At 39.9% G+C, this 26,372-nt stretch overlaps 1 protein-coding gene and 2 long non-coding RNA genes across 6 annotated transcripts; 2 read left to right on the top strand and 1 right to left on the bottom strand.

The window, feature by feature from the left end:
• Positions 1-987: 987 nt before the first annotated feature.
• MARCHF3 (membrane associated ring-CH-type finger 3) lies at positions 988-20,127 on the top strand. 3 transcript variants are annotated; one of them, XM_071730292.1, is made up of 5 exons: positions 988-1,283; positions 3,320-3,527; positions 12,775-12,984; positions 15,966-16,102; positions 16,267-16,404. In XM_071730292.1, exons 1-4 carry the CDS (start codon positions 1,087-1,089, stop codon positions 16,068-16,070), a joined length of 720 nt encoding a protein of 239 aa, XP_071586393.1. In that variant the 5' UTR covers positions 988-1,086; the 3' UTR covers positions 16,071-16,102; positions 16,267-16,404. The 3 variants fall into 3 exon arrangements, with proteins under 3 accessions (XP_071586393.1, XP_071586394.1, XP_071586392.1); XM_071730293.1 differs by lacking the exon at positions 15,966-16,102 and having other exon boundaries at positions 16,267-20,127; XM_071730291.1 differs by having other exon boundaries at positions 15,966-16,358.
• LOC139789481 (uncharacterized) lies at positions 11,463-26,372 on the bottom strand. 2 transcript variants are annotated; one of them, XR_011723181.1, is made up of 4 exons: positions 25,962-26,372; positions 24,361-24,493; positions 22,913-23,041; positions 11,463-12,001 (listed from the first exon to the last, which is right to left on the bottom strand). It is a non-coding gene; the product is annotated as an uncharacterized lncRNA (long non-coding RNA). The 2 variants fall into 2 exon arrangements; XR_011723180.1 differs by lacking the exon at positions 25,962-26,372 and having other exon boundaries at positions 24,361-24,739.
• Positions 20,407-23,193, top strand: LOC139789482 (uncharacterized). The gene is made up of 2 exons (XR_011723182.1): positions 20,407-21,062; positions 22,885-23,193. It is a non-coding gene; the product is annotated as an uncharacterized lncRNA (long non-coding RNA).

Genomic DNA, 26,372 nt, shown 5'->3' with positions numbered 1-26,372 from the left:
AAAAGAGTCCATTAATGTTTAATTTTTAAAGACACTTGTTTCCTGCTGCAGTAGTGGTTCTACACAAGTAACAGTGTCCAGTACAGAATGCTTTACTTGAGGGTTTAGTGCAGTGCAGACAAACATGTCTGGTTTCAACATGTGAATATCATAGTAGTAATCTGTAGCATTTTCATGTGACTATAGCAGGGTGTCTCAGGGCATGCTAGGAAGACTTTGCCTCCATTTGCAGAGGGGTTAATCCACCCTGTGTGTGCGTGCTGTCAGTGACTGACCTTTAGAGGAATCTTGCAGGCACATTTAGCCTGGTGGTCTGCCTCTTGAACCACTCAGCCTCCCCTCATTGACAAGCACACGGCAAGGATTATTGTACGAAGGAATCAAGGATTTACGTTCTCAGGCTGTTTGTTACCAGCATAACCCTTGCTTTCCAATTGTCGTGGCTGAAAGCTTCTGAAAAAAGTCACTTGAACTGATGGGAGAAATGCACAGGCAAACTATAATTTCTGCCTGACCTTGTGGCATAAATTACTACTGCAAGCAGGATGTTATTAGGCAGGTCTGTGTGACAAAAGCCCTGTACTGGGTTGTTTGCCGAGTCTGTGCTCTGGCAGGAGTTGGTGATGGAACGCAGTGAGCTGCGGTGGAGTGTTTTCACAGTGGATTTGGAACTGATCAGCCACTTTCTCTGCTGATACATAACTTCTCTCATTGGTGGACAGGGGCAGCCTTTTAAGTTCACAACCGCGCAACGTGAAGGTTTTATGTTCCTTTGCAGCATTTGGGGGAGGAGAGACAAAAAGGTTTAGTCTTTCCATTAATCATTCGTGGCTTTAGGAGCCTGCAGAAAGCAAAAAGCAGCGCAGAGCCCCGGCTTGCTGTTCGTGACACGTACGGACTGCTTTTCCGCGACACACAACGTTGTAGGGCTCCTCTCCCTGCTGGGAGGTGCCGGAGGTGTGGGGCGACGGGGGAAGGGCGGAGAGAGGGATGATTTTTCTCACGCCCGATATCGATCAGCGCGGCGGTGTGGCAAGCAGGGAGGGACGTGCCCTTTCCCACCGCCCTCTCCTCCCTCCTCCCTAGATGGGGACCTGCCGGCCACTGCTACACTGCAGCCACCTGCCGGGAGCTCCGCCGGACCGTCCGCGCCCGACGACACCCGACGGCAAGACCCAGCTCGGCGGCGGCGGCCCGAGCGGCTGCCCGCACTGTGTCACGCAAGTGCCGGCCAAAGACGGGCAGCTGCTCTCCTCCGTCGTGCGGACTCTGGCCTCGCAGAGGTAGGCGGGGGGAGGTGGGCGGGCCTGGCCCTTCCCTCGCGTGGTCTGGAATGCCCCCTCACCATCTGCCGCCCTGAGGTCCCGCCGGCACCCAGAGGGAAGATGTGGTTGCATGCTTCGTCAAGGCGTCCTGCCGTGCCCTTGTCATTAAACCCTCGTACGAACTTTGTAATGGCCGTGCTGCCTATGTCATTCCCTCACCGTTAGTCTCAGTGAAGAAGGGGAAGGCGAGCTGTCTGGGGATGCTGCTGCCCAAATGTACCAGCTGCAATAGTTTGCCTAGGTATGAAGTGTGAGGCTTTGGCAGGTGTGGGCTGGCATGGGGATGCTGTGTGTAGCCTGTGTGCTGCCATCAGCACTTCTGCTGTGTTTTCTTCACGCTTCCCAAGCCGGTGCACTGAGCAGCCAAACAAGCTGTTTCTGGCAGAGGTCCACACAGAAGTGTTTCTGCTCCAGCGATCATAATCAGATGACTGAAAGTGGCCCTTCCTGATGTTGGTTTAGGTTAACAGGTTAGTGGTGAAATACCTTTCCAAGCAGTAGCCTGCTTTGAATTGGCTGTTGTTTCATTAAAAGCAAGAAAGAGGATGTTTAAGGTTTGCCTGTATCAGACTTGATACTTGGGTCAAAATTAAGTTCCACTGCACTGGTGTGAAACTGGAAAGACTGTGTGGGTCTTGAAGTAGACCTGGGTTTTCCCAGAACAGCAAACTTAATACAGTCCACTGCACTTGTTTTGAGAGAAATTATTAGCTGCTGCTTTTTGTGTGATGTGACAACCAGAAAGGGCCTTTTCCTCTTAGCCTTTAGCAACTTTTTAAAACCCTGTGCGTTTTGCACAGCTCAGATGTGTGTGCAGAGCATCAAGCTCAACATAATTCTGTTTTACCAGGCAGACTGCAAGGAGCTTGCTGGCTTCTTTACACTTTCATGTAGTTTCATGTGAGTGAGACCTACCTGAGGCAGCTTGCAAGGAGCCAGCAGAGGGACAGAGGGAAAAGCTGCGTGCCACTATATGCTGTCTGCTTTTCTGAAGAGTTCACCTGAGGTGGTGTATGTGGTAGGAAGAGGTTGTTTGTTTTTTTTCAAACCTCAGACAAGAAATCGACCTTCTCAGCCTTAGCAGTCATGTGGGGCTGAGTTGGAGCTTCAGTGAAGGATCTGTGGTTCAGCAGCAGCCTCTTCCTGCTTTCCTCCTGCTTCACTGGTTTAGCAAGCCATGGAGCCATGCAGCAGCCTTTCTCTTCCCTTAAAGATTCCTTTGTAAATCAGAATCTCAATAGTTAAAATCAGAGTCTTTAGGTTGTCTGTGGCAAGAGGAACACCCATCCTGCTTTGCATATTAGCACCCTGCCACCAGAAAGGTTGTTGGTTTGAGGAAGGGAATGCAGGAGAAACAGCTATATGTAGCAATGAGGGAGGAATATGTTTGGCACAGTCCTGCTTGCAGTGCTTTTAGTATCACTCCTTGAACTGCTTATGGGGTGTTGTCCCAAAGAGGAAAAAACCTCTCCAAGGGCAGGAGCTTCCTGCCTGCACATACCTGCCTGAAGCTGTGACCCCACTTTCACACCACTACAGCAAGGTGCTATTGTTTCAGGTCTAGTAGTCCTGTGGTGTTGGTCACTGAAAACAGCTTAGCCTGTAGGTCATGGAATCATCACTAGCACAAGAGTTTAGCTGCGGCAGGTTTAAAACTTCCTGATGTGCAAGATTTCATACAGTGGCTGCTCTGTTGCACTGTGAAGAGTTGGGATGTGCAAAGGTACAGAAACACTTGGTAGTCTGTTTCTCATCTGCTCCTCTAATGTGTTTTTCACTCTTTACTTCTTCGCCCTGTCCCTGTCCTGAGATCTTTTAAACAAGAATACCAAAGTGCCTGCAGCCAAGAGCAGAGTGGCTTGTGCTAACTAAAGAGCAAAGTATGCAAGCTGCAAATGTTTCCCACACAGTTAATTCGTGACATATAGAGAGAAAGTGAGAGGGGCTAGATCACAATTCTGGATACTGACCAGCAGTTTTCTCTCCTCCTCCAGCAGCCCATTCAATGACCAGCCGATGTGCAGGATCTGCCATGAGGGCAGCAGTCAGGAAGACCTGCTTTCCCCCTGTGAATGCACGGGGACCCTGGGGACAATTCACCGCAGCTGCCTGGAGCACTGGCTGTCATCTTCAAATACCAGCTACTGTGAACTCTGCCACTTTAGGTTCGCAGTGGAGCGCAAGCCCAGGCCACTAGTGGAGGTCAGTACCTGGGATATGTCCACAAAAGCTTGGCTTTAATGAGCAAATAATGTTGTGTTTGGTATGTTTTTTACATAGGCGTCACAAAGCCCTTGCAGCTCTGCCAAAGCCAAAGCAAGCTGTGAGTTTTGGGCTTGGCAAGATGAGGGCAGGAACTCAGGGAAAGGGCAGGAATAATAAACCCCTTATTTTGAACCAATTGAGACAAGCTAGAAGAATGAGATTGGTGGATTTGCTTCACTGTAAACATGAGTGAAGAACTGGGGAACAGTGTGCAGTGAATTCCTAGTATACCAGCCAGCTTGATAGAGGCTGAAAGAGGGGAAGTAACAGTTTCTGTGAAATGCAAGACAGGTGTCATTATTCATCGTATTAAAAATAGGTGATGAATATTTTTTCCTTGCTTTTGAGAGAGAGGGAAGAACTTGAGGACCCTTAGAAACCTATTTACCATGCCAGGCCAGCAAGAAGGAATTGTTCTTGCTCAGTGTCTGGCATGTTTAGCCATTTGTGAGTGACCTTTTGGCCTCCTCTTGTGTGTGTGCCAGATTCAACAGTGAACTGGACGACTGTTTCTCCCTTATCAATTAAAATTCAGGTTTTGCCAGCTATAGATGCTTTAGTCGCTGCATGAAGTCTGACAGTCTGGGTTGGTTTTGTTTTTAGGAAAAGAGAAATAGAGCAAACAAGCTAAGACCACAGTCTTCACACTGTTAGTGATCTTTCTCCTCCTCTGTTTTAATTTGGAAAAAAAAAAAGTAAAAATTATGGTGTGTGTTGGAATTGGAGGTGAATTATAAATAATAATATTTTAAAAAATTAGAGAGAAGCATTTTATTGTACTGGTTAATGACACAGTTGCTTACATGCTAAGCTTGGGTTCAGGACAATATATCCTTCTTGCATACCTTCCTTAACAATCAAACTTGTACCTGTTAACAGTAGTAGAATATAGGTGATTAGTGTTAAAAATGTGGTGGGGAGCATTTTATTTTAATCCTGTTCACAGATGATAGGATACAAGATAAAACTGAGTGCTGGGAAGTGGGTCAGGGGCCCATGCAATGGCAGGGTGAGCAGTTTGCATTGGAGACAATCAAAATTGCTTTATGCTGAATTAAGTTAGGCATGTACATTTTGTGTCTAAGCCTTAGAGTTCTTCCTTAGAATCAGCAAGAAAGAGATACATGACACAGTCTTTAGCACAAGACCTGTAATTTTGTCAGGCCTTAAGCAGAGAAAGCCTAGGTGAGCTGTATCCATTGCCTCTGGCTTGTTTGATGCTTCCAAGCAGGACTCAAGCCTCTCTCAGGAAGCTGGTCCCAGTTTGAGAAATGCTGATACTGTGTGTTCTCAGCCACTGAGCAGCAAAATCTTTATGACTGAACATTGTCCAGTGGAGGTGGTCACATCTTTCAGCCAGCTGCTCTGAGCCTCCACCAAAGTTTTTGGTTGGGGTTTTGGCGCGAGGGTGTTGGCATTCTGAATTTGCATTCTGAAAAGGAAGATAAGTACTGCTGAGGCAGCGCAAAGTTAACAGTTTGATTTTAGAGTCCAGCCTCTTCAGGATGTTCCTTTGCAGCAGATCCTTTTGAGGCTTGCCTTTCACAAATGGGACATGACATTGTTCAGAGCTAATGATGACTGAAGAAGTCGAAAGCAAAGTTAATCCTGCCCAGGCTGAGGGGATCTCATCACTTGATCATTCCCTGATGAAATGAGGCTTCTTTTTTGCAACATCACCGATAAATAATGATGCAATAGTAATAACAAAAATAATGACAAAGTTGTATTTTGTTTCTCAGCTCAGGACAATGAGAATCTAGTGCAATAACATTTCTGAAACATAATGCACGTTGTTAATTCACATTGTTAAAACACATTATTTTTCTCTTTACTACCTAATATTTTCTTGCTTCTCAGCTACTGTACCCACAGTGTTTTAGTGCAGAAGTCAACAGCTACATGCAGTTGCAGAAAAGGTCATTAAAAAAAAGCATCTGACTTTTTTGAAGTCCCTTGTGATCTTACATGGGGCATATATTTTCAGTTTAGAAGTTGTACTTTTAAAGCTGACAAAAGCAGAGACAGAGATGAGTTGTATGCAAGGGGAAAAATTAAGCAAGAAGATTATCAGTCAAACATTTTGATTTCTGCTAGTATGAATCAAGTTTGTCCCTAAAGTTTGTACTTATTTAATATGTTTTGAATTCCTTAGACACTTCCCCCCTGTAAATAATTGGAGCAAATCGAAAGTTCCCAAAGCATGACAAAAGCACATACAAGTTGCCAGATTCCCCCCACTTTCTGCATCCTAAAAGCAGTGCCCTGTCTTTCTCCCTGCGTTACTTAAGAGTATGATGTCATGGAGGGGGATATATCAGGTATAATAGGACCATCTTTCAACAGAACCTGCTGTCATGTTTGGACAAGTGACAAGCCAGAGTGGCCACCTGCTTTTATCTCCATCATGTGAGTGTCTGGTTTTGTATGTATGTGTGTTTGGGGTGAAGAGTCAACATTTCTCTTAATATAGTAATACAGTTAATGTGTTCTCCAATGATTCCTCTGAACTAGATAGCGGAAATGGTAAATGGTCCTTTCTTTGGAGGTGACTGATGAATTTACCAATGCATTTTAGGAGGTAAGGAGGGACTGTTGAATTAATAAAGTAATTTGGAGAGCACAGTCTATAGGAGCATATCCAGTTAACTCCCCAGCAGGCCTGGTCTTGTGTAGAGAATATATCCTATCCATTGGTCAGTGACAGGTAGTATAAAGGTGCTTGAAGCAATCAATCATCATATTAATTTTGTCTACTAGGGATTTTCCTTAAAAAAAAAAAAAAAGAATTCCTCATTATAAAAAGACCTATTCCTCACTTTCTTAAAGGGGCCAAAAAAAAAGAAGATAACATGGTACTATGTTCTCCTCATCCCTTCACTAGGTTGATAGCTGCTTCTTAGAGGCTTAGCTATATATGTGAAGAGAATGTTAACAGAAAAAGATTGAGAGACTTCACTTGCACATACCATTCTGGCCTCAGAGACTTTATTTTGAGTTACATGTAGTTAAGCTGACTTTCAAAACATCTGACTGAAAAATGTTAAAACAAAATTTTCAAGTAAAAAAGTATTTGAATAATACCGTTAAATTGTTGTAGTTTGCTGTTTTGTTTGCTTGTTTGTTTGTGTTTATTTTGCCAATAAATGGTCCTTCTGGTCTTTAAAAATGTCCTTCATTCAAGAGAAACACTCTAAAAAAGCAGGCACCATGATTGTCTTTGCCTAAAGCCCAAGGCAGAACGCTCCTACTGATCACTGCTGGCACGAAACCAGAAGTGACAATAATTGCTAGCATTTTTCTTGTATGCAGACTGTTTTCATCAAGATTGACTGCATCACTCAGCATGAAGAGAATGAAATTAACTGATATGTTTGATGCGTAATAAGCAATTTTTAGTTCAAAGGAAAACACATTTAAAGCAGACAATTCCTTCTCTTCTCCCCCAAGCTTCTTAAGTGATAACTATTTCAATAGCTTTAACTGAAAAGCACTATGATGGATTTTCTTCAGCCTGGGTGGAACCTTTTTTGCTGATGGTATAACTCCAGCAATACTTATGTAAAGTCAATTTTCAAAGAAAAATGTAGTGAACTAAAAAGGGCTTTCTAGTGGAAACAGGTTGTAGCCTTAGGATCTTATCTGGAAGACACTATGCACATACTTTACTTAGCATTTTTGAATAATCTGCTTGAAGTTAGAACTATGCAGACAAGTGCTTCCAGGATTTAATCTTTCTCAGTGGTGAAGCAGCTTAGACTTCTGGAGGTGTTTTGCACCAGTATTCTGCTGGCTGCTCATTTTGGTTAGTTTAGGTAAATTACCATTCTGAGCTTCTCCAGGGTGTTCTGGTCCTGAGTTGCTGCTTGTTCCAATTATTTCCTTTTCCAAATGTAAGATTTCACTTTGCTATTCTTTTGTGCAGATGCCTCAGTCTGTCGCCCTTTACAGATGAGCAGTTCTCCAGTCTCTAGTTGCCTTCTCTTAGTCAGGACGAAGTAAATCACTTAAAACAAAATTGAGCTCGTTCACTCATCTCAGGAGTTCAGAGTTTCAGATTATCTGACAGTGTCAAATAAACATCTTTGTACACTCTCACTGAAAGGGGATTTGCATAGATCTGGTTTCACATGCAATTTTAAATATCAGGTAAATGTTTTGAAGCCAGTTGTGAGTTTATAGACCAATAGTTTCCCAGGGACTGTTGCAAATACACACTTAAGTTCCAGAGCACTTTCATTCAGTTAAAGGAAGAGTGGAGACCTCTAGTGAAGGTCCAGAGCTCAATTTTATTTTTCTAGGATAGACAATAATTTAAATTAACTCTGCTTTTTGAAGAGACAGATCCTTGAATGTGCATTACACATGTCAGTGTGTGAGGTGCTGGGGACTCAGGTGTTAACAGTATTTTCTCGTGTCAAATGCAGTACATCAAAAACCCCTTTCAAAATGTAAGCAAGTTCCTTCATAAAAACTGTATCAGCTTTGGGGGTTTTAGCCTACACCACTCTTCTCGAGAGGCTGTTCCAGAGCTGGATTCTCTGAAGGCTGGAAATGTTTTTCTTGTTCTTTCCCTCAGATTATTGATGGTCAGTTATTAGCCATTTGTTCTTAAGCCAACATTGTCCATTAACTTAAGTAGCAGTTCTCCTTCACTGATGTCCCCCCTTCAGTTCTCCCTTCTTTTCACCACCCCGAAGATAACCTTTAGAGTGTGGCTTTGCTGAGATAAATGAACCTGACTAAAAAGTCCTCTCTTGTGGTACAAGCCTTCTGTTTATTTGATACCATTTATGTTCTCCAGTTGAACCTGTCCTGTATGAGCACAGGAGGGGATCACCAGTGTGTCTCCGCAGAATTTTTGCCACTGACTGCAGGCTTCAGCAGACATTTGCTGGGCAAAGAAACAGATGGCTGAAGATGTTGCCCTGCTCAGACCCATTGCTGTGGCTGCCCATAGAGGGGTGAGTGTTGCCTGGCAGACAGATGGTCTGGGACATTTCAGCAACTCCTTCTCCCTTTCACTGAGCTGCAGCGCTCCTGGCTGTGGTCCACACCACTGTGGCAGTAGCACCCACTGCCAAAGGGGTGGCGTGGATGGCTGGGGCAACAGAGAGATATTTTGCAGCCTCAGCTGTTAGTTCATTGTCTGGGAGGTGTTCTGATTCTGAGAAGACCCCATTTGGTATGTGTCAGTGTGAAGGAGGAGGTGGGACCCCACATTTATTTGAGGGACTGGATTCTCATCAGGTGTGTATTAGTCTCCAGGCACAGGGTTTCTTTGCTTGTGTTAGGGCTGTACATCAGGCTGTGCATTGCTATGTGTCTTGTTACTCAGGCTCTCCAACTGTATTTCAGGAAGAGAAAATCACTGTCTACTTTAAGATACCAGTTAAAAAAAACAGTGCTTTTCCAGGCAGGCCAGCATTTGCTTCAAACATGACCTTTTCTATGATCTGTTTTTTTGGTTGTTTTTTGCTGTTGTTGTTGTTGTTTGTTTTTTGTTTTGGGGTTTTTGTGGTTTTTTTGTAGACTTTTTTTGGGGGGTGGGGTTGGTTTTCTGGGGCTTTGTTTGGTTTTGCTTTGTTTTTCTTCTCAAAAATTGAAATTATTACTGTTCCAGTCTCATTTTATTCCAGAAATCATTTCACATATTGACATATTTTAATGACAGATTTCAGAGTATCACAGTGTTACAGTCTCATTTTATTCCAGAAATCATTTCACATATTGACATATTTTAATGACAGATTTCAGAGTATCACAGTGCAGATCTGGCAGTTGCATCTGGCCTTACATCTTGTTATTTGCCAGCAGAGTAGTCCCTATTGTACTGCAATGTTAATTAATCAGCTCAGCACTTTGTTCAGATTATTGTGTGGGTTTGTTTCACAGAAGGATTTGATGACTTGGCTTTTTTCCTATAAAGTAATTTGACAGTGCATATTTTCAAAACAGAAGACTGCCACTTAGAATCTAAAAAGAAGCAGACTTAGAAACGCATGTGCACTACTTAAGGATAAAAATACATGTTGTGACAGAAATATACAGAGCCACTGAAATTACTTGTTCAGTGCTTTTGACCTTCGGTTCAGAACTAGCTACTTAAATTTCTCCAGCTTTTAAGGTTAGACTATAGAATGGCACATATGTGTGTGTGCATTTATTATTTAATACTGCTCTTGTCTGTCCTAGCCTCATCCAAAATACGAGTTGCTTGAGTTTGATTCTTTGTTCATATCGGTCAGGGAAGACAAGGAATACAGGTAGCCATTGGGCTGTGAAGCACTCTCTCACCATTTTTGTCTGCACAAACTTTCAATCAGGTTACATGTCACAGTGTAAACAGATGTCTGAATTTAGGTGAATTGTACTGTGTCTTGCAAAAGTCATAGGGTAGAGATGGCAACATGTCTTAATGTGCATCTTTCCTTGCATGCATGTATTGTTGCTGTTCTTCATTCTCACTCAGCTCTGTGAAGAGTATTTCAGTAGCTGAGCTGCACGAATGCAAGGGGATCACAACAGACTGTGATTTGAGAATGCAGCCTCCACTAAATGGACTCTAAAATGTTACAGTGCATTCCTCACTGACCAGATACAGGGAGAACACACAGTCACCACATGGTGCTGAGATGAGATTGTCATTTTAAGGTCTGCTCTAGGAAAGTGGAGAAGTTCCAATTGAGAGGAAGAACTTCAAGTGCTCAGCAATTCTCTTGCAGGTCATGTTTTAAACTAATACTTTTCACAAAACCTTTTCACAGTCAGCTTGCCAAGCAGAATCTCCACTACCAGTTGCCTTCAGTTCCTCTCATTGTCCTTCTGGTGTTGCAATACAGGGATTTGTGGAAAGTGAGCAAGGTGAAGGTTGCAATAATTCCTATAGAAGCAACCAGCTGTAACCTGCAACTGTTAGCCGTGCACCCTCGGGTGTGTTTTTAAGTAAATGGAATGAAAGCTTGAAGTAAATGTTGTGAGGCTCCACACAACTTACATCATTCTCTGTAAAGTTGCAATAACATAAAAAGCTGTTAACATGTAAATGTATTTTTCCTTATTTTGTACAGGCTTTACAGAAGCAAGGTGTGCTTGCAGTGTTTTCTCTTTATCATGCTGATGGGGGAGAGTAGATGAGCAAGTGTCAGTGTGGGTGCTTAGCTCAGCTTGTTGGAGTGAACTCATCACACCTGGTAATTCTGGTATTTTAAATAACCTTGAGTTTAATACACTGCTTGAAAACGGAAAAAAACTCCTACATTGAAACTCCCGCTGTAACTAGTATCTTCCCTTACAACTTCTTCCTTATAGTAGTATTTATGAAGCAAATCCCAGTTCTTTAGGATTTTAAAAGTATTTAAGCAAATTAAAAGCCTATATCCTACTGCAAAAATTGAGTTCTTCTATTTTTGTGTTCTAAATTCGTGAGTCATACATGAAACTGCATCTTAGGCTGCTGAGTCACTGTGTTGCAGTTAAGTCTCACAAAAATCCTGTCAAGTTGGTAATTTAATATTTCTGTCTGAGAGATAGCGAGGGTGAGGCAAACTTGTCTAATGATTTGTGCCTTTCTGCTACTGCCAGAGTAGTGACTAGCTATTCCTGGTTGCATTCAGTTTCTTGATTGCTGTTTTACCTTATATGAGGATGGAGAGGTAAATCCTGTATTTGTTTTCATGGTGTGGGCAAAGTGGGAAAAAAATGAAGGAAGGTCTAAAAATAATAGAAGGGTGGAACACCTAGATGAGAAATATTAATTAGCTTGCACCATGCTCGTGGCTTTGCCCTCTTATCAAAACTCATGAGTCCTGCTGTTCCTCTGGATCATTGCTGTAGCTCTCTAATAGAGAAGAAGAAAAAGCCCAAGGTGGCTGAATTAAAAAGCATTTAATTGGTGAAGAGATGAAGTTACATCCCCAGCCTTAGTTTCTAGGGCTGAAGAGATGGGACTTCTACTGCCACATATAATATGCTGGGAGAAATGAGAGGGCCAAGCAGTGTAAGGATCCATGAGTCTTATCCACAGTCACTGGCACAGAGCTATGGTGGCTTTTGTTTCTTCTTGCTCTAATGAGAGGTAATGCAGTAGTTCCCTGAAGGAGCGTGGTTTTCCTTGCCTTCAGCATGGCCTCCACACTTGGATCCAGGGGCCTAGGGAGGTGTCAGACCGGGAATCGATGTCCTGCCCTGTGCCCAACTCCAGCCATGCAGGCAGCTGGGGCTATACCTGCTCACTTCACCTCAAAGCCTGTTCCTGACTTTAACTCCTTTGCTGAAATCATGGGCTCTCCTGGCAGACATGGTCCTGTGCGGTATGTGATGTGTTTGCCCTTGTTGCCTTGGCAGTATGTACAGCTCCCAGGCTGGCAGGGGTTCCCAGGTGCTCCAGTAAGAAATATTTGTTTAGTACCCTGCATACAAAGCATATGTCAGCAAAGAAAAAAAAAATGAAAGCTGCAGAATGCTTTTCACCAAATCCTATAGTTTACACTGGCAAAAATTGAAGGCTTTGCTAGTCTTTACTGTTGAAATATTGACTTGAGTGATTAAGTTTTTTTATTGAAAGGTCTCCGTGCACTGTTTCAGACTGAACTTCTTTCACCTCCACTATCTAAAATCCTCTTCATGGAAACATAGCTGCAGGGGCATGATAGCTGTTCAGCCAACCCTTACTTCAGCAGTTGACTTTCAGGCACTCTATTTAGGAAGATTAATATCCTTTTAATAAAGGTAACCTTGTATGAATTCAACTGTTCTTGCATGCAGATACCTGAAAGCAAGTTGAAAATGTCTCCAACAACATTACAAGTATAATGTAAAAAAAATAAAATTAAAATAATCTTAAAATAACATCCACAATATTCACAAACATTTTCTTCACTTGAGTTGTCAGATGGTGTGATTCTGTACACATTTAGAAAAGTTTCTCAAACGGTTCAGCAGCTGATTGCCAGGGACTGTGTAATGCAAAACACTTCCCCTTCTCAAGGCAGCTTTTACAAGTAGGCATGGCTAGAAATGCACATCAGCAGGCAGTGAGAGGAGGGGGGGAAAGTTCATCTGGGAGTTTTCTGGCAGGGCCTGTGTGTGGTCTGTTTTCCCTCCTCAAAGGGACAAGTACTTTGCAAGCAGGTAAAACATCCTCCCTGTGCTGACACTTGCTTTGCCTGTGTTTTGCCTGCAGTGGCTGAGGAACCCAGGCCCCCCGCGTGAGAAACGGACCCTCTTTGGAGACATGGTGTGCTTCTTGTTTATCACTCCACTGGCAACTATCTCTGGCTGGTTGTGTCTACGAGGAGCAGTGGACCATCTGCACTTTAGTAGTAGGATAGAAGCTGTTGGCCTAATTGCACTCACTGTTGCACTCTTCACTATATACCTCTTTTGGACCCTAGTAAGTATTGGGTTTACGTTCAACTTACAGAAATAAGGGAAAAAAAAATCAAAACAAATAATTGAACAGAATGTTGCAGAGTGGGTGGACAAATATAATCACTGCTTATTTTTAGCTTCTGTAATGATAAAATTAATTTACACCCTCAGGAGACCTCTTGGTTCCACACCATTGAAGTTCTCTGGAAAACCAGGAAGACAGTTTGCCTTTGGGGTCAGTAATTCCCATATCCGAAATAGTGGAGGGGATAAGAAGAGGGAGACTAGGAAGTAATGTAGAAGAGTTCAAGACATGCCATAGGAGGCATAGGAGTTTTATGAAAGACAGTGTGCAAAAGGTGAAGGCACAGTGCACAAAAAAGCTTTAGCTCAGCAACCTGGCTTCCACAAGAGGATTCAGATTTTATTCTAACCCAACACCTGGACCAATGAGGAGAGGTGTTACCCTGTATCTTGTTCTCACTAACAAGGGGGGCTGGTGGGGAAGCCAAAGGGCAGCATGAGATGGTGGAGTTCAAGATGCTTAGAGCACCAAGAAGGCCATGCACTGTGAACTTCAGGAGTGCAGATTTTGGCCTCTTCAGGGACCTGCTTGGTGGGTACCATGGGGTAAAGTCCTGGAGGGGAAGAGAAACTCAAGAAAGATGATTAATATTCAAATATCAACTCCTCCAAGCTCTGGAGTGATAAACCTCTACAAAAAAAGAAGTCAGGCAAATATGCGAGGAAGCCTGCATGGATGGAGAGGGAGCTCCTGGACGGGCTAATGAAGCATTGTGTTAATCAGGGAAGGGAAAGGCAGAAAATTTCTGAGGGCACAGTAACCCTCCTGTCCAGTAGGGCATTATTTGGTGGGCAGAGCAGAGACATGTGGTGGGAAAGATTCTCGGGCTCTCTTCAGAGTGCAGAAGGTGTCCTGATTGCCCTCACAGTATTAGTACTGGATAGAAGAGTTTTGAGGAGGTTTAAGTAAATCTGCAGATCAAGTTAATAGGCTTGAGCAACTGTTTTCACACACTTTCTCAGAGGGCAGATTTGTGAAGTCAAGGTAGAAATTTAAAGCAACTTCTTTACAAATGGCACTGAGCACCCTACACGTGGAAGACATGGGTGCTCTCTGCTCAGTGCCCTGAGACCCATCAGTCATGCAAGAAAGCCCCAGTCTTAATTTTCCCCAAGGGATGTTCCATGGTCCCCTTACTGTACAGGAAGGAACAGATCCACATATGGGAGTTTTTACCCTTGAACAGCACCTGCCCATTAATTTTCAGTAATGGGAGAATCCTGTATTGCTTTCTCAGTTATGGCTGTGCAGGGACTATAATGAGTGCTGTGGGGTAATTTATACACAAGATGTGATAGAATGTTCCCTTAGGTACTGGGAAAAATTAGAAAAACTAGAATTTCATTTTACTTGCAATAAATCAGCTTATTTTCTCTGGAAGCAAAAGGTGGCATATAGATTATTTTCACACCACAGTTACCCCAGTGAGCAGAGAACAGGAGAGATGCTATATTTAACATACAATAAACTATTTTATCCCTTCCCCTGAAACAGCCAAGTTCTCCATAAAATGCTCTTGCTCTGCATTAAATCACTGTAACTGGTGTATGTACACACACACAAACCTGATACGGCTAGGAAGAAAGCTTCAGATACAAGTCAGAGATTTCTGCTGAAATGAAGAATACAGAGCTACACTGCTTTCTGTTGCAGACAGGTAATTTTTATTTTTGTAATATCGACTAGTGGGTTGAAGTACAACAGGATTTGGTCTTACAGCTTCCAGTATAATTTAACTGCTGGTTTAAAACAACGACTAACCCAAATTAACTCAAAGGTAGAAAGACAGACACCCCCTTTGTTGTCCTCTTGAAGAGGTGAACAAATGGATTTCGTGTGACAAGGACCAGTGTAAATCTGGCCTTTGTTCAGCATCTCAAGAGTTCTGCACCTAGTTATGCAGACTCTGACAGTTCAGAATGAGCAGCCATGACTCTGCTGAAATTCAGTAGCTGATGTCACTTGGTAACTGCCTCCAGGCAAGAACCCGTTGTAAACAAGCTGTCAAATTTAACTAGCCTATCCTGTGAAATTGCCTTAAACTAACAAGCAGCTAAAGCCTGGTTTAACAGTACAGCAGTTCCTCAAAGAATCTCACCTAATGCTACCTGAAAACTCCACCTAAACTCTAGCTCTCTCTTCTGAAGCTGTGGCTCCGTTTTGCATGGCATTCATCTTCGGAGTTGTTTCCTTCCCTTCTCTCTCTACCACATGATAACTGCTGATACTGCAGTATCTTTGTAAAAGAGATTTCTCGTGTTCATTCATACACAACGTTCCACAGAAATGAAGTTGCAGATTGCTTTACTGTAACGGGGAGCAGAGATTGAAGGGAGGGTCATCAGTTCATGGGCTGGAAGAGCTGTCATTGAGCAGCCTCTTAGTGAACAAAAGCTCTATAGCTTTCTCTTGTTAACAAAAGACAGCTCTATAAGGATCTAATGAAAAAACCACTTCTTGCAATAAAGACAGGGTTTTGAAGGCTACATTCATAGGCATGTGTATTACTTAACATCCCTCCCTACCTCACTGTCAGGAAGCCTGTCACTGCTGTAGAGGTGGGAAAGCAAGCAGTACACCATAACCCCTTTTGACAGCAGGACACATGGCCACTTCTCTGCAAAGTCAGCAGGATCTTCCACCTGCTTTCCTAAACCAAGCATGATGGCAATTTAAAAAATTCAAAGACAATCTGAATTGAGGTACACATATATTGGCAGCTGGACCACGCTCACTTAGTTGCATCCTTGCAATCTTGAATTTCATGCATTCAACAAGAAAGCATTACCAAGTAGAACATACAGCCCTGTCAGTGGGGCTTACCTGCCTGCAAGCCTTTGTCATCAAGCCAGTTACATTATTTGTCAGTTTAACAACTTCTACCCCCAACTCATTGTAAGTGACTGTCATAATTCTAGTTCTTGGGAAAGACAGAGGCAGGATGTTGGACTGGTCATGGTACAGAAAAAAGGAATGAGTGGCAAGCAACAGTGGAAAGAAGGGCACAAGTTGCTTTTCTCTGACACAGCAATTTGGGTAACAAGCCATCTGCATGGTAAGTCTCATTTTTGCCCACCACTTTCAGCCTATTTTTATCCCACCAATTGGGTTGCTAATCAGCTTTTTGTACCGTTTGAAGGCGTTTCTCCCAAAACACCAGCTGGTTGCTTGTAAGACTAAAGTGACTCTAAAGACAGTGCATCTCTCTTCTCTCTCCAGGTATCCTTTAGGTATCACTGTAGATTATACAGTGAATGGCGTCGGACCAATCAGCAGGTGGTACTCCTAATCCCAAAGTCTGCCAACATCCCCTCTGACCAGCAGTCCCTGCTGGGCTTGCAGTCCCTCAAAAGGAACTCAAAGGAGACAATTGTTTAATATGGGCAGTTCTGCACAGGGGCCATTCACTAAAAATATTCTGCTCAAACTCACTGGGGTCAGAACACCATACAGAACCCAGGAGTCTGCTAATCAGATTTACAGACTCTTTGCAGAGGAATAAATCACTTTCATATTCAAATCTTGGGTGCTGCAATCATACAATATTTGCTAAGATGCCAAACTTGTTTGTTTAGCAGATACTATATGGAATTGTACAAACTTGTGTTAATATTTGCATCAAGTAATGCAAACTTTTTTATGGTTTAAAAAACTATGATAATTACATATATATAGTATATATATATATATATATATATATCTCAATACAAAACAGATTTTAGAAGTGCTTTGTTTAATAATTTCCTGGTCCTATAGTATTATTTCTCCAGGTAGCTGGACAATAACTAGTGCTGTTTTTTAATTTCCTAAAGCACAGCAATGACATTTCCCCAGTTGATATTATCTGAAGGTCCTTTATGCCCAAATTTTGGATTATTAAAAATCATATGCAGCGAGTTTTACAGACTGGCATATTATTTAAATGCTATAAAATGATTAGACGATATTTTTTCTCTTTCCTTTTTGACAGAGAATTTCCAATAGGAAAATTCTTAAGTAATAACTTTAGCATGGTCAGAAGAAAGAAATGACACAAACTGCAATAATCCTCCTACTCAAAATTACTAGTATTAGCACTCAGGAAGAAAAATACATGTGTTAGAAGGAAAAGGATAAAAGTTATGCTTGCATAAAAATTAGCATTATTTTAGAACTGTAGAATTTTCAACTTGACAGACAGATTTAGCATAGTGAAAGTAAACCCTGACCTCTCATTGTGGCACTGAGACTAAGGCTCTTCAAAAACGTAACACACAGCCTGTTATTTGGAGTGTAAAGATTAGACTTTTCCTGACTGCCATGATCTATTTCCCCTTTGTTTTATGCTTCAATTAATTCAGCAATTCTTTCCTCTCAGAAGAGACACACATATAGAGACGTTTCAGAGAACTACGTGAAATTTCATTAACAAAAGCTGCTAGAATTAGAAATTGATACATTGTGCCTTTAAAAAACATTTTTTAGAAGTGTGCATAGATAGAAATGCCACCAGATGCTTTGTTTTCCGAAGTCTGCAGGAACTGAAAATCGAACACATATCAAGAAAGTTAATACTTTATAATTCACATATTTCAAAGTATTTTGAGTGTTTACCATTAGACATGCGCTTCTTTGATGCTGTGGGTGCTCTACAGGAGAAAAAGCTTTAGTACACAAAACCAAGTATCTTAGTTTCTTTATTGTCTTTGGACCAGTCTAGCTGGAGTCACATTATTTAACAATGTTCTTTGTAACTGTTGATTTAATGGGGATATAAGATTCAACTACCTATATGAAGCAGTAACAGCCTCATTCAGGCATAAGATTAGACTAACAGCAAGCCAAGGTGTGTAAGATAACAATGGACCTGCAGATCTATACTGACCAGTCTGACAAGGTCAGGAGTTGATCATATGCTTCATAGGGAAGACCCGCTTCTTTCTCTGGAGAAAACTATGCAATATTACAAAGATTTGGGTAGCACAAACTCTGTGATGGCCTAAAGGCTGTAGTTCTTTTTTAAAAAACAAAACAAAACAACCTTCCTAATGGCAACCAACGGTCTGGATAGAAGATTGAACATGCGCAATAAGCAGGGAGTTCCAGGTTAAACGAAAGCCTTCTAGACAGGGTTGCAGAAATAAAGCTGGTCTAGCTGGGTCAAGACTCTGTCAGACAGACAGTGTTCTCATGCCTACACACTTGCTTTTGGTAACTTTTCATCAGAATTCTGCTACTACTTTTGTTTCTTTGGGTGACACCCCAGAAAGTTGGTCCACAAAATAAGTGTTATAAAGTACTAAGTATTAAGTATCCTTAGTTTTGTTTCACAAAACAAGTAGGATTATATGATAATAAGTAGCAACAAGGAAGACAATTATTAAAATTAAGCTGCAGGATATACACAGATAAACACAGTGACTTGCCCTGACTGATCTGTTATTTCAGATTTCACTTTATGTTTAAAAACAGTTTATTTAATCTGAGGAAGACATATTGAAGCAGACAGAAAGTATGGTCCAGTTTAGCAAATATGTTACAACACCAGTTTCTCTGTGTGATGCAGGGAAAAAGATGTACAGCACAACTGGTGGTTGAACTTGCTAGCAATAGTCTCTCATGCATTTTCTTGAGAAAAAAAAAATACAGGAAAGATCCAGTGACACACATATCCTTTTGCATTAAAGCCATGGAATTAAAAATACTTCACATTCTTCCTTGTTTTTCTTAGAACACCAAAACAGGAAGCTGGATGGCATTAATTCCTTTTTCACTTCTGTTCTCAACTAAAGATTCCTTCTGCTGAGTATTGCTTTTTCTTACACGAGTTGCCACTCAGAGCTCAGATTTTGATTAACGATTTTAATATCAATCAATATCAATCAATAAAAATTCTACAACTGCAGCATTACTCTCTTCTGTCTGAATAAAACGTGAAAGACAAAATTAACTGCAGTAATAGCTAGAGCTAGTAAATACAGTATCTTTGTTGTGCTATCCTTAGAGTCCCTAGTTAAGGAAAACCAAAAGTTAAATTACTGCAAAGTGAAGGATGTGTTTGTTTTTTTTTGTTTTTAAATAGTGCCACTCAGTTTCCTTCTCAGGAACATTATGCTTTCTTCTCATGTATTTGGCCTTACCATTTACATTCATTTTCCACTGAAGAAGTTATATATGAGTAGTATTCAAATCAGTATTTTGAGCTGCAGGTGACAAAAGCAGCAGCAATTTAAGTGACAGAAAAAACCTGCTAGGAAGCTGCAGACATAATACTAATTTGTTCCTTCTTTTCACATTCTGCTTGCTGATGATAGAGATTGCAGTCCTAAGTGTATAGAATTAAACTCACCGAGTCCACTACAATCGAGTATTGATGGGTGCAATACAAAATAGGGAAGTTTTACCTGTACATAACCTTTCCCCTGCAAGACTAATTAATCACACTACATAAAGCTAGAAACAAGGCAAAATTTAAGATTAAGCAGTGATATTTGACAAAATTATGATGCTGAAAAGGTACAAGATCCAACAGCAGGAAGCTATGCAGTGCCTCATTTCTTGCTGTAGTGAGCAGAATAAAACAGAAGCATCACTATAAACTACATAGGAAAAAAGGAGGGAAAGTACATAGAACAAACTGATGCAGAAGGATTTAACTAAAGATTTAGAAATACAACAGCCACCTATTCAGCAGAAAGGAAGTCCAGGCATAAGTCAAAGCATCAGGTTTTTTGAGTTTTCAGATGCTGGTTTTTTTGTTTGTGTTTGTGGGATTTTTTTGCTTTTTTTTTTTTTTTCCTCTTTATTCAACTTCATAGTTCTGCAAGACTGACATATCAAGGTATCATTTAAATTTAAGAGAAGTTTTGCATTAGTTTCACAGTAGGAGGTCGCATACAGCAATGTGACAAAACAGTACATAAGAGAAATTGGGGCCAATATATGCAACTGGCCTTCTGATGTGATGAATACCATGAAAAAAAGAGACATGAAAAGCTATTGGGAAAAACACAATAAAATAGAATTTTAAATGCTGTCCCTTTGAAATGAAGGTAAGTTAAAAAAATAACTATTGTATGTGAAACCAAGCTCCATTTAATACATAGCTGGTTAATTAAATAAGTATTTTCCTTGCAAGCAGAATTCAGTATTGCCTATTTATTACCAAAAACTGTTTTGGGGTATTGAAAAGTATCTTTAAAAACTTACAAAACTTACTATTGAGGTCCCTAGTAAGATAAATACCTAGCAGGCCCATAAAACAAGCAGGCCTACAGTATATAGTATGTAATGTAACTGATGATGACACCACACTGCATACTAATTATTGATATTCTGGAAATTAAATTCAAGATACAGAATAAAGTTTTTTTTATATAAAATCAAGAGTTGCATCTCTTAATAGCTGCCATGTTGGCTAGTACTTGTGACTGCTTTCAGTTCTTAATTTTTTTTTACTGACAAGGCCTTACACCTGATTGTGGCAATGCTTCAAAACATTTTTCTTGCTTTTGATGGTAGAAAGTTATTGAATTGATAGTGATTTTTCTTCCACTGTGTAAAGCAATTCTATAGCATTTTAATTCTATAACTCTATAGCATTTTATCTACAACATCACATTACAAACAACAAAACACATCAGCTTCAGAGGCAGAATACTGCAGTTGCTGAGAAAAGCATTAGTTTCATTCCATGACTTATATTATGAAGGTCAGACTTGCTTGCCAGTAATCTTCTGTTTACAAAATGCAACAGTCAAACCATCTACGAAAGGTCACATACAAGAGTTAACAATTAACTGTAGGAAAATCCTATCATTCATCTTAAGCTGAAATGTGCATTTATTGATACCACCAAGTGTAACTTCTTTCTTCAGTTTTATGGACACAGAGGTTATGACCCTCTCTTTATGCAAACCTATAGAAGGAAAGCAGAGGATAGCAGCAAAGGACAACAAATGCACACTAAGCAAAACATGAAATCAAAAAGGTAACTTTTGCCATAATGTTAGGATGGATCTAGCTGACTATTGTAAGTGTCCCAGTGTTCCTCCCTTGAGGTTAACCATGGTGTACCAAGAAAGGCTAAGTATATTTTCATGTCCATCATACATAGTCTCCACTCTCTTTAAAAATATAACCAGTTACTCCTAGTTGTCCTATCTGGGACAAAGCTTCAAAAGCTTCTATTCCCTATATACTACTTACTTGCTTTGCCTGGAGAAAAAGACTTCATACTCAATTACCATGTCATTTCTGCAACAGCAACATTTTCTTTTTTCTATTCTATATATATATTATATACTGCTTACAGTGCAGTATGAATATAAAAGGCACTGTTTCACTGATTGGGAGTTTCCCCATAAAATACCCTTTTCACTTCAGAAACCCTCAAATTACTGTCAGAATTATACAGTGATAGGACAGCTAAATTTCTCAATGAAAATTTAAGACCAGATTTAAAATTGCTTCATCTACAGAAGCAGAGAAATTCATAATTAGCATCTAGCAAACAGAAAAGATATTTACATAGTAATTCCTGTCATTCTGTTTTACTGTGTGGGCATATATGCTGTATGTGTATGCAAGTAGGGGTTAAGGCAGCACAGGCGTAAGACCATCTGTAGAACAGAGCTACAGTTAACTATACTGTATAAAATAATCGGTGCCACAGGGCTGCAGTTGATTAAACTGGGGTTTATTAATGAACTTGCCCACTAAAAACAGTGAATGCAGTTGTCACGTTTGCTGCTTTTGCTATGAACAGACCCCAAAAATCATACTTAATTTAGAAACAGGACCGGATGACTGGAATGCATACCTTTCCTCAAGAGTGTTCATCATGCAAGTCCAAATTGAGCCATGCGTTTCCTAAATAGATTATTATTATGGTTTTCACGGGAAAAAATGCATTTGAGCAGATAAATCTCTCGTAAAGTGTTTTTCTAGTTGCAAGCAGGAAGTTACTAAGCAGCTTCCATCTGCTTAGTAGGTGAAAGGATGATACAATTTGTATTTTTTGTCAACTGTGTTAGTATCAAGAATACTTGATACTAACTGAATAATGATAATCCATCTCTGTTGCAAACTCTAGAAAGGACTGAATGTTCTTTACACATTAGTCTAACAATAGTAATAAAAATACTGATCAAAATTTTAATGACAAATTGAACACATCTGCAGAGCTAACTAGGGTTAATATTTGCTTCTTCTATGACATATCACATAACATTTTATATAGCCAATTATCTAATACTTAAGTGGTCAGATAGTTTTACCAAATCCACCAATCTGTCTTCTGTTACCCAGACTGGTGTAGATTATGGTGTTATTGCAGCACCAAAGATTATGGTGGCAGTTCCAAACTAAGAGGAACAAATGCTTTCATAAGCACTGTGGCAGAGGAGAAAAAAAATCAGCATCAACATAAAAAGATTACATTTGCTGCATACAGTGGTACTATGCATAACCCACCACAAGCATGAGGCTGGTGTTTTTCAGTAGAGCAATGAAAAGTCCGTTCTACCTTGCAGTAACAAAACACACTTCTGGACTTCAGTGCACAAAGATGGGGAAGAGGCATAATAGAAGACATGTTGCTGAGTACAGCAGAAACTTTCAAAAGTTGTTACAGAACTTGCAGGAAAGTGTAGAAGTATATGAAGATTGGGGGGTTGTTTGGTTGATTTTTATTGGTGGTTTTCTAAATATTTGAGTAGTAAGATCTCCTCCTGGTGGCAGGATGTTTTGCTCTAAACACTCCCTCTAAAAGCGTCATGTATGTTTCCCAATACTCTTCATGCTAATTACAGAATACAGAGAAGTATTTTTTCTAAAATCAGTGTTTCTCCATTGCAGTTCTCCATTGCAACAAATGTTGACTTACCAGAATATTCAGAAGATGCATGTAAAAGCTGTCTTTCTACAGAAAATTAGTTTCAAATAGTAGCCCCAAGCAACACACTTGTTTAAGAAGTACAGCACTGTTCATCATGCTGGTGACAAAACCCAGGCTCTACAAAAGATACAACCAGAAATGTTTGATTATACTGGCAGGTTCCTAATATGAACTAAGAATTAACTACTCAATGCCTACATACAAAGTATTTCTTTACTACTGACTGGAGAGATTAAATCTTACCTAATTGGCCCTAACTATTTATCAAAATACATTGCTGGCCTTTGCTGTTTGCTTTGAAAACAAAAAACAAGGAATGGAATTAACCATTTCCTATGATATACATGTTCACTTGGTGCATGCCTACAGTGACTAGAAAGCCATCAATTGTATATCAAGTTTAAGAGTATTCAGAATGTTATGGGATGCAAAGTGATGCTTAAGACATGAAAATATTTATACTGTGTAAGCACTGATATAAACAGGAAATTAAATCAAGCAATACATTGTGGTTTAATGCAGCTGTTTAAACCAATTGTTTAATTACTGTCAAAGAAGCAGTCTCCTCTAACTGTTATCCACCTGCAGAACCCTGGGTCATCTTTCCCCTCCACTTGTGCTGGCACGAGATTGAAATGCCATCAGATAGTTCCACCAGTAAAGGAAACTTAACCAAGATAAAAGACATGTTAAAATTAAAAAATCTGAAAATTCTCATGAGACTAATGAATTGAGGTTTTTTTTTCTAGCAACTTCCAAAATTATGGCTATATATTTAAAAATACTTCTGATGAAGTTGATAACTAATACAGTAGTTCTAAATTTGTTATTGTGTTTAAACTGCTCACCCTGGTACTTGAGTAGTAAAAGCTAGTCCAGAAAGTTTTTAACACATGATCAAGATGAGGCAGAAGGTGGTGCAACTAAGTTGGAATAAAGCTCTGAATAATAATATTCCAAATGTGAAGTTATGTTGCACATTATTCAGAAGAAATAACAAGTCAGTTGCCACCATTCCATTTCTGTAAACATTTTCTCAGCTTCAGAGCCTGATCAGTTGAAGGCATGTGGCACTCATTCAACTTTTAGCTCAGTTCTACCAAGAAACAGATCAAGCTTTACTTGATAACATCTTGAGACACATCATTCAAAGCTTTTTTTAGGCATCAGAGTAATGCAGAAGGACGAAAACTTCCCAGAGTGACAAAAATACAATTTTTTCCCAATACAAATGTATACTACACTCCTAAAAGACTGGGGTTTTTTTTCCCCCTACAAGTTGTAAGCAAGAAGGACCATCCGTATTAAAATGGCATTCTATTTCTAACCAAATCATGTAAGAAAATTTAAGCTGGTTACAATATTTTAACAACACAACTAATACATTTAACATAAACCCTCTTCAAAACAAAGAAATCTAAAATAAGGAAGAGTACCAGTTAGGAGTTCTACTTCATCCTCCAAGCACTTCCATGATCAGCCAGGCTGCCTTCTTTTTTGTGCGTATGGTTGTTTTCATTTGGCTTTGCTGTCTGGGTTTTTTCCAAGCTTTAACAAAGTTGTTCTTTTCTGTACAAAAATTTTTATAGCCTTATTGCATTGTAGGGAAAAAAGTCACCAGTACAAAAGAATTCATAATATTGCAAATGCCCTCCCCTGCAGCACCTAAACAAAGAGGTAAGCAATTGGCTAGCTGTTGGCTAGTTTAGAGTGATAATCTAAGAAAACTGGTACCCAAAACACTGGATTATTTCTATTCAAGCAAGCTTTCCATAGAAAACTACCAGCATATAGATCTGCAGTACAGAGACATTGTTCACATATGTTCAAGTTAATGTTTGAAAACAAACCCGTAGTAAAAGATTTAGCACTAATGTACTGTATGTTTTTAATATATGAAGTTATTAGCCTGGCATGACCTCTAGGCACAAACCAAAGTCGTACCATGTGTATCTCCTGTACATAGAAGAATGCTAGGTAGCAGGAAAACCACAACTTCAGTGATCATATGTGAATCTCAATGCAAAGGCATCCAGTGGCCAATGTTGCAGGGAGAACATAAAAATACCAAGTTTTTATCTAACTAAATTTAATTGCTGTAGCGTTTTTTTAAGTGAAGTTAAGACACACACTTGAGCTGAACTACACAATACCAGAAATGACATGAACTGCTAGATGCACTTCAGTCCTTTTGTGTATCTGACATACAATCTGACTCTATATTAAATGATACAAAGTTATGTTTCAGTTATAGGCCAGAAACCATGCTTGCCAAAAAAGAAAAATTATTTCCAACAGTCAGTTCTCTCCACTCTGTCTATTTATGCACACTTAACCACTGTTCCGTATTATTTCTTCTAAAATGGTGAAACATAGCAATTTTAGGCAAGGGAGCAAACTTGAGCATTGCATTACAGGAAATTGTTTGTTACATTTACTTTTTTTTTTTTTTTTTTTTTTTTTTTTTTTTTTTTTTTTTTTTTTTTAGAGGAGCTACGAAAAACACAGTAAGGTAATAGATAAAACTCTGACCTTTAAAAACCAAGTATGCTATATGAGTATTTTCCCAGAAACTTTTATACTGTCAGGACAAGTTCACACCTTTCTACTGCCTTTTGAGTTGCATTTCTTCAGCAGGTAAAAACCATTTTCTCTGATACGTATCTTCAGATCTCTCATTTACTCTATCAGAGAAAATGAGGTTTAAGTTCTTAAAACTTCAGGTAAATTTAGGTATACTTGCTTAAGCCAAACTACATTATAAATGATTAGGAAATCTTAACTGGAACAGAGCTTAAGAAAAAATATGCCCAAATTTTTAAGCTTTAAAACTTTGTTTTAAGGAAAAACTGCTCTCCATCAAGGAACAACACGAAATATTTTTTTTATACTGTTTTTGTAACAGTGATCAATAATTTAATGAGCATGAAAAACAAACAATAAAAAAAACCTACCCCAACAGGTATGATATTTTAAAAAATCATTACTTATAATTGTTTTTTCAACATAGTAACCTTGTTAACTTAAACCAAGATACCTGTTGCTGGGAAAGCTCCTCCTCCACTTCTTCCACTTCTGCCTCTTACCATCTATGTGCAGTTATTTCAGAGACAGTCCTACTCTGAGCAACCTCCTGCAACAGAGATTTATTGCTTGACTCCTGTAAAGATCTGGTGCTAATCTTCTTAAAGTTTGAGAAATGGGAGTTCCAGTAGTTAGGAAAGCTACTTAAAACTGATTTTATCCAGACACTTGTCATATACTGCATATATAGCACAAAGCATTCATAGCACGTTTGGTTTAAATCTCTTTTTTAGAGAGCCCTAACAAAAGATTCACTGAGTTCTTCCAAATTTGGTATATTGCAATATTTTCTTAAAACTGCAAAATGTCATGGCAGATGTCCTACCTAAAGTTTTAGCTCCCACCTTACCAGAATTAATACCTC

Source organism: Heliangelus exortis, chromosome Z, assembly GCF_036169615.1.
Source record: "Heliangelus exortis chromosome Z, bHelExo1.hap1, whole genome shotgun sequence".
In the NCBI taxonomy this organism is placed as follows: domain Eukaryota; kingdom Metazoa; phylum Chordata; class Aves; order Apodiformes; family Trochilidae; genus Heliangelus; species Heliangelus exortis.
Note: the sequence above shows the minus strand (reverse complement) of the source record. Positions and strands in the feature narration are given on the sequence as shown.

Excerpts from the sequence above, each read along its gene's own strand:
- MARCHF3 (XM_071730293.1), top strand. The coding sequence starts at position 1,087 with ATGGGGACCTGCCGGCCACTGCTACACTGCAGCCACCTGCCGGGAGCT. Across the intron at positions 1,284-3,319 it reads CGGACTCTGGCCTCGCAGAG|CAGCCCATTCAATGACCAGC; the intron begins GTAGGCGGGGGG and ends CTCCTCCTCCAG. Across the intron at positions 12,985-16,266 it reads TATACCTCTTTTGGACCCTA|GTATCCTTTAGGTATCACTG; the intron begins GTAAGTATTGGG and ends TTCTCTCTCCAG.